This window comes from Osmerus eperlanus, chromosome 20, assembly GCF_963692335.1.
Source record: "Osmerus eperlanus chromosome 20, fOsmEpe2.1, whole genome shotgun sequence".
NCBI classification, from domain to species: domain Eukaryota; kingdom Metazoa; phylum Chordata; class Actinopteri; order Osmeriformes; family Osmeridae; genus Osmerus; species Osmerus eperlanus.
The window spans coordinates 4,059,489-4,072,034 of NC_085037.1; the positions used below are offsets into that span (position 1 = coordinate 4,059,489).

The 12,546-nt window shown below is 45.3% G+C and overlaps 1 protein-coding gene across 7 annotated transcripts in view; it reads right to left on the bottom strand.

Annotated features, from left to right (window-relative positions):
• The window catches only part of tpd52 (tumor protein D52), a 15,970-nt gene extending 4,597 nt beyond the window's left edge, over positions 1-11,373 (bottom strand). For 2 of the 7 annotated variants that reach the window (XM_062486908.1, XM_062486912.1), the window contains exons 1-3: positions 3,767-4,094; positions 751-869; positions 367-515 (exon numbers count right to left, since the gene is read on the bottom strand). In XM_062486908.1, coding sequence (XP_062342892.1) covers positions 367-515; positions 751-869; positions 3,767-3,893 — 395 coding nt within the window. In that variant the 5' untranslated portion in view covers positions 3,894-4,094. Of the gene's footprint in view, positions 1-366; positions 516-750; positions 870-3,766; positions 4,118-11,249 lie in introns of those variants that run through there. The other 5 variants (XM_062486911.1, XM_062486906.1, XM_062486909.1 and 2 more) reach the window with 5 other exon arrangements.
• Positions 11,374-12,546: the final 1,173 nt, after the last annotated feature.

Consider the following 12,546-nt stretch of genomic DNA (forward strand, 5'->3'; position numbering starts at 1 on the left):
GAGGTGAGGGATGGTGTGGAGATGGGAGGTGAGGGATAGTGTGGAGATGGGAGGTGAGGGATAGTGTGGAGATGGGAGGTGAGGGATGGTGTGGAGATGGGAGGTGAGGGATAGTGTGGAGATGGGAGGTGAGGGATGGTGTGGAGATGGGAGGTGAGGGATGGTGTGGAGATGGGAGGTGAGGGATGGTGTGGAGATGGGAGGTGAGGGATGGTGTGGAGATGGGAGGTGAGGGATGGTGTGGAGATGGGAGGTGAGGGATGGTGTGGAGATGGGAGGTGAGGGATGGTGTGGAGATGGGAGGTGAGGGATGGTGTGGAGATGGGAGGTGAGGGCGTGAGGAGGGCGTGGGGAGGCGGCACCTACGCGGCTGAAGTCGTGACCTCCTGCCAGCCCTTGGTCAGGTTCTGTTTGAGCTCGTTGAGGGAGGTGATGCCTAGCTTCCTCTTCATCTCCACCACCTGCTTCTCTTTGGCAGCCAGGACCTGGGACAGGGTCAGGATCTCATCCTCCACCTGGACACACACACACACTCAGCTAACGGAATCAGCATTTTTGCCTCCCCTGGCAAACGGACACATCAACTTAGTAGGGCTGCACAATAAAACGATTGACAACGCAACAGTACAAACGCCAACGTGAATTCCTGTCGACCGTAGAACAACACAACCACAAATGTAGACCTGGCCATGCCGTCGGCACTCGCGTGCCTTAAACCCAGACTTTCATCTTTGAGCCCTGACCCCTGACCTTTGCCAGCTCTTCTCTTAGCTCCTCCTGCTCCTGCTCCGTCAGGGCGGGGACACACTGGCCCACTGTGGTCACCGCATCCTCCCCCACCTCGGCCAGCGACTCTGGCCTCTGGGCACCTGGGGGGGGGGGGGGGGGGGCGCAGGCAGGAGAAAGAGGGAAAGAGTACGGGAAGATAAAGAGAGAAACGGTGTGAGAGGGAGAGCGAAAAAGTGTGAGAGAGAGAGAGAGAGAGGGGAAGGGAGATAGGTGGAAGAAAAAGCAAAAAGAAACAAGAGTATTAGATGTGTCCGTAGCCAGCAAGGTCCCCTCTATGGGCAGGGGACTCAGACTAGCCGTGAGGCTGGAGTTGTGTATTGATCTTCTGGATTCAAAAGGTAGCCGGCAGGCGTGAGAGGATGACAGGAGGGGGGGGGGGGGGGGGTAGGAGGTCCAACAAGGTGCTCTTTTATGACAGACACCTGCTTAAGGGCAGGTGCATGCACACACACGCACGGCTGTAGTCATTTAGTAGCAGTAGCGAACACACACACACACACAAAGTACTTAGAGATGGGGGGTTTGGGTGGGCTGGAGGACAGGGCGGTGATGACTATACGCCTTAGTGACTATAGGCCTCAAGCAAGAGCTTGGGTTTATCACATGGTTGCAATGTACTTTTCCTGCGTCCACTTCTTAATGGGAGTAACGTGGTTTGGACCTGTATACTGCACGGGTCAAACGGTATGACGTCCTCCTAAAATGAGAAAAACAGGATAGGCTTATCCATCCAGCTAGCCTCCGCGACGGGGAACATATCATATTGGGGATGTTCCAAGATGCTTGTTTGGGTAAATAATATTGGGTAATAAATCACATGACGTTTGATTTGGGAGGCTACTACTTTTCAGGGGGAGGGGGGGGGGGGTTGTCCCAACTATCCTCATTCGGTTGGAGCTGCTCAAGGTTCGACTCCAACGGGAACTGAATGACATCGAATCGCTTCCCTCTCCTGATGTGGCTGTTCACATTAGAATATGTGTTTGTGATACTGAGTAGAGTAGCCTGTTGCTGTGCTAGAGTGTGGGGTTTGAGGAGTACGATTTTTTCATTTTATCTCTTCACATTCCTGCGTGCACGAACAGATATCTTCAGGAGGGGAAACGCCTCGAACCCTCCACACGGAGAACATGGTTTGTTTTTGACCCTGGAAGACCTTTGAAGGCTGATCTGTCTATCCCAGTTCAGTTCGCTGTAGGGCAAACAGTCTAACTTAATCCGTGAGCCTGCTTAGTTGAGGCTAATTCACACTTTTCGACCGTGTGAATAGAAAAACTGATGGGCTAACTGCCTCGAGAGCGTACGTGTTTGGACATGTTTGATTGGCTGGAATGTCAACAAGAAGGTCCCGTTTTTGTATCTGGAAATATCATTGGGGAAAACTGCCAAGTGTGGGTCTGAAGAATTCCTCTAGGAATGCGTGCAGTCACGTAGTTGAAGCTCGCTGGCAGCATCTACCTGCCGGTTCCGCATACCCACCTTCCCGGAGCTCATTCTTTCCACCTGGTCCAGACGCACGCACGTCCCTCTCTGTTCTTCATCTCTCATTTCCTCTCTCTCCTGCATTATTCTGACGGCACTGCAGTATCAATTAGGTGTCACCTCCCCCTCCCTCTCTCTCCCAATCCCTCACAGTGACAGGCAACCGTGTCACCCGACACCTCACACAGGGGGCCAACAACAGGACCAGGGTTCAGGAAAGTCAATTCTGTGCCGTTTATTCCTGACTGACATGAAGAAATTCATGGTTACACCTCACCAACTATTTCCCAGGGATTCTTCGAGTCCAAAGAGACGGAGAGAGAGAGAGGCAATCAAACAAGCCCACACTCGCCTGCCGCCCCCACCTCCCCACCCCACCCCCACACACTCTCTCACAAAAATGAAGAGGTAGGCTAGGTTGTACCTGAACGTGCATAGCAGTCTTTAGGAAGAAAAACAGGCTTGGTGGGCTTCACACATCTGCAGCGGTCTCTGTCATGCCCAGAATCTATAGCGAGCATGCGTGTCCACACCGGTGAGACAGAAGAGGCCTGGCCTCATAACATCTCACACGGCTTCCCTTTCCTTCAAGAGCAGTGCCCTTTTACGCACAATTGGATCCTTATTACGATCACACAGCCTGCTTTCACGTTCGCTCGTCCCACTGGGCCTGGCTCGGGAGACTCGTCAAAGCCATCATTACAGTCAGAACAAACAAAGACCCCGGTCTAATGAAGCAAGCCAGCGTGAGGGCTTCATCACGTCACACAAGCGGTCGATTGGTATTTAGTTTCGGAAAAAAAATTCAAAAGCATTTGAATGATTTCTCTTCGCAGCTGACTGGATTTACATTACAATAGCCGATCCTATTTGCATAGTAATCACATCAAATATATATATATTTTTATAAATAGTTGGGTCAATGTTTTTCCAACTAATGATGAAGACAATGTCTACTTTATGTCTTCTATTTGTCTATCTATCTATAACCTAAACAGAACAGAACAATAGAAATCTGTTTTTATCTGGCCTTGGCTTTATCAAGCCCCTTCAAAGTGCTACAGTGCTCTTTGCTCAGAGTGCTTAAAGTGAGGTTGACCAGAAACCGACCAATACCATCGTATGTTGGACATCTGGTCTTGACAGCAAGTCTCACTGAATAGGTCAGGGATGTGATGCTCATGACATGTAGTACAGTACACACACACACTCCAAGGATCTCTCCTTCCATTCCTGTCCTCTCCTGCCCTCCCCCACACTGTCTCAAAAAGTCATCAATCTGGTGCCACGAGCCGACACAATGTAGCTGTCACACAAACGCTGCAAACCAACATCAAATATCTACACACACACACACACACAGACACACACACACACACACGTGCACACACACACTGTCCACCCCCAAAAAAATCTTGCTCTCACAAACACCACTATCCCCCACCCCCCCCCCTCACCACTAAATGTGCACGTCACACACACACAGAGGGTTTACCTCGGACGGCCGCCCCGGGCGAGCCAGGCGGGGTGACGTTGAGGTCTGGGGAGAGGTAGAGGTAGCTGGTGTTGACACCCTGCTCAAAGTCAAACGGAGACGTGTACTCCTCCAGGAGAGGATCCATGCTGCCCTCGCTCCAGCCCTGACCCGGCTGGGCTCCCGTCGGCACACACACACCGCTTCCTTACACACTCTGGACGCCGATTGTCTGCATGTGATTGGGCGCGTGCTCGGTCCCTTGTTTACTGCTCAGTCCGTCCTCTCTCTTGGACTGTGTCACCATGCGTGAGTGTGTGTGTGTGTGTGTTTAAAGGTGTGTGCGAATGAAAGGAAATACGCTGCGTGTGTGTGCGTGTGTTTGTGTGCAACAGAACGGATCTGAGTGTGTGCGTGTGTGTATTAATGAGTGTGTAGGTGTGTGTGTGTGTGTATGCTCCAGCTCCAACCACTGAGTGTGTGTGTCAGCAGGATCATGTGACGGTTCTTCCGGGGTGTCGCTCCATTCCTGTGTTAATAAGTTACCTCAGCCTCGCCCCAGTCCCTCCTCCTCCTCCCTCTCGGTCTCCCTCTCTTTCTCTCACGGGAATCCCAAAAGGCCAACGTGGCATAGGTCCGTGGGTTTGGTCCGTGGGTTTGGTCAAAGGAGGACGGGTAAAGACGCTAGTCGGTTAGCGTTAGCCGTGGACGCGTAGCCCCCTCCGTGCGACAGCGACACTGTCCCAGCCTCGATGTCTCTCTCTCTCTCTCTCTCCCGCCCGCCCTCCCCTCCGTCATCCATCTTGTCATCTCAGGAAAAATGAGGTCCCGTTTGATGGGTGGTCACGTGACTCGACGGGGCAAGTCCGTGAGATAGAAGGCATAATCTGCAGTGTCCCAGATTACAGCTCCGCTAATCCAGTTCAAACTGTCCAGCTTGGGAGTCGTGCTACAGCTCGTGTAAAACACAATATATCCTCCAGTACGTGGAAAACAAAACGGGGGCTGTGTGTGTCACTGTGTGTGTGTGTGTGTGTGTGTATGTGAATCACGGCATGTGTCTGTGTGTGCACGCTTGCGACAGTGTGTGTGTCACTGACTGTGTGTGTTAAATGTATACATATCAATGCTACACACAAACACAAAAGATGACCTCACTTTAGCATCGGGGTTTAGAAATGGTGTCCTTGGAATCAGTACTGCCAGCACTCTCTGTCTCTCACACACATACACACACACAGGTCTCTATCAATGTAAGCAGCTGCATTCGGTTTCCATGATGGAAACTCTCACACACTTCAGTTCGACTATAGCTCTCCATTGCATCCCCCTCAGGCTGTGAAACATCAGTCTTGAATAGAGAGTGGTACTAGGTCTGGGCCTTGTATTGTATGCCATTTCAAAACAAAAAAATAGACTTGGCCTATTTACATTTTTTTCTTCCTCAGTGCGTCTCCTGTCTTGGAGCATTTTAGGATGAGGCACAGGCTTGTGTAAGATGGCTTTTGTGTCAAAATAATAACAATAAAAACATTCCTGCTTATAGGCCTAGCTGTGTTCTTCGGAATGAACTTACATAAAAGTCTCCTTACACCAGCATCCATCCAGACCATATTGAGCTTTTTTAATATACAGCACATAGCCAACTCACTCCCCCTAATAGAGGAGCTCCATAGCAGGAACACTGAGGGCTAATAGGATAATAGTGAGGGATGGCTTTCCAGTGGGGCTGGAAGACAGGAGGTCAGTCTGTGTTAGCATGGCTGTGCTACAGGGAGTCCAGTTACAGTGAGCCCTCACAATGCTGGCAGTCACTGAGTTCCTTGAAGGACACACTGTACAGTACTGCATTGTGTTGTACAGTATTATATAGCACACACACAGATGAATGCACACACACGCACACACACACAGCAGAACACCACAAAAAGAGCACGCAGACCAGATACCCATGCGCGCACACACACACACACACACACACACACACACACACACAAACCTTGCAGCCTCCTCTCTCTCTGCAGTATAATGTACTGTCAGATCCCGGATGTTTACCCTCTTATTACTAAATAAATAGTGATGTAACAAGTGTGACCAACACCCTGTAGTTACCAACCTCAACATATCCTGCCTACCTGGCTCTGAGGAACAATTCAGAGAACACAAGACTGTATTCTGTATTCAATTCATCTTTTTAATCAATGTTTTTTTATTCAAAAGGAACTTCTCCATTTATAGTTCCCTGAATTTACTTCTGGTTACAGGAGATTCTAGTTCTAGATAAAAATTGATACAGAAAAACATCATGATTGTAGCTCTATGGAAGTGAGAGAAATCGTCCATGAATGATTAAACAACATTTAGATTTCTCAGACCTTTTACAAATACAAAAACACAAATTCACTTATTCCCCGCATAAACTCAAATGAAACAAATCGGTGGCTCATCGTGGGAAGAACATGTGCCCCTAAGACTAAGGCCTTAACGCAATGGCCAGAGTTAGTTGCCAGCCCAGGCTACTTCCTGCTTGTCCGCCCCTCTCTCTCTCTCTACCTGCTTTCCTGTCTCAGTCTCCAACTGTCTCTCAATAAAGTCCCACCGCTGTCCAAAAACGACATTATTAAGAACAGTAAAATAAAATACAAAAACATATTTCTAGAAAAGGCCAGACCCAACTTGATGTGATGAAATAAAAAACAAAAACAGCCCTGACCATGACCAAAACAGGGAACAAAGGCGGTTCTTTAAGGCGGTTAATGAAGCACAGCGAAGGATCAATTAGCCAATTATTCCCGGCACACCGTGTCACATGATAGTGGACAAACGAGAATCATGGGATGCTGAACGACTCATGTCCCGTCCGTGTTCACACTAAAGCACGCCCAGAAAGTTCCCAGGGCAAAGCATCATGGGGGAAAAGCCAGCGATTAGGCCCACTTAAAATGCTTGTTGCCCTCTGAACACAGGCCTAGATACTGAATAGTGGGGGACAATGCAGATATTGCATGCAAGACTGAAAATAAAGGGGGCTTTCCAAAGAAATGGATAGCCTACTCATTTTTTTCCCCATTTCAAACTAATCTCAGAAATTACAAACTATTCCTTCTAGAAACGAGTGGAACAAAAGGAGGTGAATCCAAATATTACACCGGGACCGTACTCCTTAAATGATGCTGTGACCCCCTTTCAGACAAAAGGCCTCCCCTGAGAGTTCCCATGACAGTGAGGCGGTCGTTTGGAAGTTGACCCTGGAGACTCAGGGTTTTGCAGGTGTTCCTCTCCCCAGAAAGATCTGTCCTGATTTCCTCCTACTGGTATCCGAGTGTCAGCCTTCAATAAAGGGGCTCTAGAAACCTGTTTGTTTTCTTTTCCGCGCGACCTAGAAAAGGAAGTTCTACAGGAGACGTTTTCCTTGAGGTTCCTCCCAACTGAAAACTGTCCCCCCCCACCCTCCAAGTAGCTTGTTCCCGGCCTCCTTTTAGAGATGTGAGAATGTAGAGTAGATCAATGCTTGGAATACGCCTTATTGTACCATGGACATACTCAGCCTGGGGGCAAGACAGGATTTCTGGAAATGTGGGCTGTCTGGTTTTACAGCGAGGCCCCAAGTTTCTCCCCTCTGTGTCAGGTTGGAATCGCCTCTGTCTCCTTGTTTTACCTCTGGGGCTGACAGACAGGTGAGATCTCAACCTGGCCAGATCTCACAGGCTGATGGAAAACTAACCCAAAACATTGCCCACGGTAGAACACTGGGGGAATTCAGAGACTTCAATTTGCCATGATTCCAGTGCCAATATTCACTTAGTACTGTGATAATTGTTGTGACGCGAGGAACCTTATTCGAAAATGTTTTTGACAGGCCTATTTCATGGAACGTTTCAGGAATTCCAAATGAGAGCCTGAACAAAGATGGCTCAGGTGGAAAACATGAGAACAGATTCCACCGGTACAAAAATCTATGCCAGCCAGGAAAACTGGATCTGTCTGTGCACTAAACAGCAATTTCACAAGATAAAAGACAACCGATTGTTGGTCTACAACATTTTTGGTCAACTCACTTGACAAAATCCTGGATACATACCCAAGTCCATAACAGATATTGTATCTGAAGAAGTTTTGCCTTTATGATATCAATGTATTTTCAACCAAATGTGTGTCACTGGATTCATTGATTGAGCTTCCTCTGAAAGACTTCCTCTGGTCACAAACCCCTCTCAGTCCAGCCAGTTTAGCCAAATGTTAATCTAATCACAACAACCTGGGCCATGACCTGTCTTCGCACTGACATTCACAGGGCAATATTTGTGAGAAAGCAGGGGTAAGTTTAAGTTGCCCTGCATATGAAGAATACTTATCAAAAAAATGATCTTGTATAGCCCTAGCCTACAAAGGACATCAAGGGTCTTCCAAGCGGCCCCATCTTTCAGTCACACACACACACACAACACACAAAAGCCACTCACCTTTTGTTGTGGTACAATAGTCTATGATGTGGTGTCTAACTGGATTATTTAGGGTGCATTACTGCATTCAATAGATACATGATGAGGTTGTCATAAAAATTACATTTCCGACAGGGAGGTCTAGAGCCTAGTCATTCTCTAGAGCTTGAATGCCATCACCTCTTTTAGCAAATCACTTTTTGAAACAGCCGTTTCATGGTGCTCTCTGTTATGTACTGTGAAGTCTTACATTAAATTTGAAAGGCATAAAAGCGTCTTGGGATTTCAGCATTTTTATTAAAATGTTGTACTTTTGCTGAAACGTTTGGGCATTTTAGCGTTAAAATCACTTTCTGGTAGTCTCAGAGTGTAGGATTGCTTCCATAATTATTAATCCAATACAGTTAACTCAATAAAACCTTTATTTTTTCTTTAGGCAGAAAAAAAATGGGCTAGCCTATATTAGATGTTCTTTGGTGTGTGTTTAATCCATACACAAATTGCTATACTAATATACTTTTATCATGCAAAGTGGAACTTGAGAATCTCAGTCTTTTAAAACATTCCAACTGAGAAAGACATTTCCTGTGAGCGGTGAAAACATCACCCTGAATGCATTCGCTAGTACAGTAGGTTACCAATGGTAACAACGTTGAATAGACAGAAATGGGAAAAGAAAGAGCTGTTTGTTATCAACAAGACCATCTAAACTGACCAAATAGGCTTGAAGACTGAGATTTGGCCGTTCAGAAATCTTTTTTTTCATGACACAACAATTTAACTATTTTGCTTATTGTAAAAACCAACCAAAAATTCTGGTCTTCATTGAACGGTGCCACTTAAGATGACTATATAGGAAAGAATTGTAATTAACTTTACATTAGGAGATACACTGTAAGGAGAGGATTTTATTTAACAGCAGTAAGCAACTACCATGTAGTCTTCATTTAGTCTGGTGTTATAGTGCTATAAGCATTGAAAGACGTTTAGCGGTCATTATGATAGCATGGAGCAGAAAGCTTCTTCTTTGACACAGAACAAAACCTGAACTTCCCTCTGTTGTCATGGCAGCACGACTAAAAGTGCAGATAGGTTGGAACCATGGCACTACCACGACAACCTTGAACAACTGAAGGTTTGCATGAGTTATACCTGGAAAACATAGACAGGTCAGGTTTTCAACAGGAAATACAGTTTTATATTACACTGGAACTGCATTCCTCTGACAAGCTCATTTTGTGAAGACAATGTCCAAGAGATGCCTGTTGCCAGAGTTGATGTTATGCAAGACTGTGTATTAAAGCTAGCAGGAAACCAAATCTAGTTTTAAAGGAAAACCTTGGACACCAGGGAGAGCAATAACCTATCATACAAAAATGGGACAGCAAGAAAACGTTCTAAGCATGTGCTTGTACCTACCTGCCACTTCCTCTACTAAGTAAACACAACTGGCATTAAAACAATGATATATATATGTACAGGTTTTGTTCTGTGTCAAAGAAGTAGCAGAACAAGACCTGAACTTCACTCTGTTGTCATGGCAGCACGACTAAAAGTGCTAGCCTATATTAGATGTTTTTTGTTGTGTTTAATCCATACACAAATTGCTATACTAATATACTTTTATCATACAAAGTGAAACTTGAGAATCTCTAGCGCTAGAATCCGAGGCTATATATACACATAGCTATATATATATATATATAAAAATACAAATACAAAAAGGTATAAAACTGCAGTCAAGATCTAGATGTGACTTCCATTGCAACACAGTCCGTCACTTTTTGCAAACGGAACCACCATGTGTGAACCACACATGTACCCATGCCAGAGGTGAGGACAGAGCATGTGTACCTGGGCGGAGAAGGAGGAGGAGGAGGAGGCCAGGGAGGAGAGGCAGATGGATGACCCAGCGGGACAGACAAGACTCAGGCAGGGGGAGTAGGAGACCAGGAAGAAGGCACTTTCCGCTCCCTGCAGGGCCCTGCATCTAACCAGTGTCGCAACCTCCTCCCACACCCTGGAGGGGTGCTGTGTTGACTTGGCCTCCTAGCAAGACTATTGAGTGGTAACCTGCCCCTTACATACACACACTGACTAGTGCCAGTTTGCCCTCCCATTATGCATTGCACAACTGCTGGGAAGGTTATAGCTTGCCCAACAACAATAATTCAAAACAGTCTACAGGCATGCTGAACCGAAGCTGCACCCTTTTGATGTTGCTTTCAGCGGTAAAAAGTGAAGATAGAAATATAGAAAAGTGGGAATGTGTGAACAGTAAACAAGCTTGCAAAGCCACTTAAAAACCTATCAAAACCAATCACAAGTCCAAGGCAACTTGGAAAGGAGAAACTTAATTCAGTGTACCACAAATAACTCAATAATGACTTAACAATGGTTCACAGCATCCATTTAGCAGCCATAGAGTAAAATACAGACAAATATAAGCATATCAAATTCAATTTTGCTGTTGTAAAGTATTGGTTATAAGTAGTTATAAGTCGAGAGAAATAGATGATAGGCAGAGGTATTTAAAAGTCTTTGAGGAGACAACATATGGTACAGTTCTGCCATGTCCTGAAATTGTCACAGAGCAAGGCATGCACAGCTGTAGATAATTCTAGAAAGCCATTTGCCAGTTGGGACGGCATAATAATAATAAATCGTTTAATCATAATTGCATCATGTTTAATGTTTGTTAGTGTAATTTTGGTCAAGATTACTCAAGTTTAAGGATATAATTTCGAAACTTCCTGATTTACATTTGATTTGTGCAACTTTCGGCATTTCTGTTATACATTTTAGTCATTTAGCAGACGCTCTTATCCAGAGCAGTGTGAGTGTTATACACTGCTTTCTTCCGGGTATTCTAAATACTTCAAAATCACTTTTATCCGTCTACAAAATTCAACAGAATCCTGAACATAGACAGCTAGCTGGCATATGTTTCACTTCTGATTAGCTCACAGAGCTAGCTTGCTAATTTTAGTGAGAGACAAACTAGTAGCTAGATCACTTTTCAATTGTTGCATGATACGTGCATGATATCTCAAGAGTTTTACCTTGATCTGCATCCTCCATCCTGGACGATGTTTATGCAGTTCTTTTTTGGTCAAAGGTTCCTCACTTTGCTCAGTAATTGTGTGTTCTCACATGCTACTAAACGGCGCCCGGTGGGGTGGGGTCCTATGTGACGTCACCACGTCAAAGTGTAAACACAAACAGGCACGTGCAGTTTTGTGATATAATTTTTTCTATAACTTCCCAGACTCTCACCACATGTCGATGATATTTGATCGCGTATCTCGATACATTTTAATAATAAGATTCATTCAACACCAATATTCCAAGGCTCAAATTCATGTTTTGAATTGTGTTTTAGTAATGTTGTGTTAATGTTTTGATTGTTGTGGCTATGTTAAGAGGGTTATTAGTAATATAGCTACCATGGCCAATACTCGGGTGGTAATGACATCAGGTCAAAGTTGGTGACAGTGTCTGTAGTTGTGATGCCAAATAGAGCAGCATTGCTGCAGTACGGTGAATTTTGTTATGGGTCTTCTTTAAAGTAGAAATGTCTGCAGCTAGAATCGCCTCTCCAGGGCCTGGAGGTCCCGTTCCTCTGTGAGGTCGAGGAGAACCTGCAACGCCTTTCCCTTCCGACCACACCTGCAGGACGGATGACTAGTGCATCACCGTGGTGGGGGAAGAGGATGGTGCCACTGCACCTCTGGCTGTCTGGGCCTGGTGGGATCAGAGTTCCAGTGCAGGGACAAAGGGAACCGTCACCCCACGCTGCCGTCCCCCATTTTCAACATCGATCATTTATTTATTTGCATAAAGCAATAGCCTACAATGCTTTGATTAATATAGCATAGCCTACACTTATTTTACAGATCCTTATTAAAGCCTATCGTAGCAACATTAAGAAGGTATTTTATAGGCTATACGGGACGTGATCTAGTAAGGTAATATTCTAGCTTTGAGTAACAAATCCCCTAATTAAAATACATGAAACTGGACACCTTGGAACATGCCCGTTTAGAAGTCAGTTAGTGGGTCAGAGGAAAGACTGCCACCTACTGGAATAAGGGTTGTTCAGGTAATGAGTGCCCGTCAAGAGCATTTTTTTTATATTCAAAAAAGATTGTAGTTAAACTTTTAAACATTCTAGGAATTAACTTCATTCTAATCTTATTCCATTTGATTCATAAAACCTCGTACATGAATGAAGTGTAATAGTATCAATTATTTTATTGCACAATGTTTTTTAGAGACTTATGAAAAAAGGATGTTGTTTTGTTAAATTCATGCAACCTTGCCAAACCTAAAAGTATATTTCGGGTAAAAAAACAATTA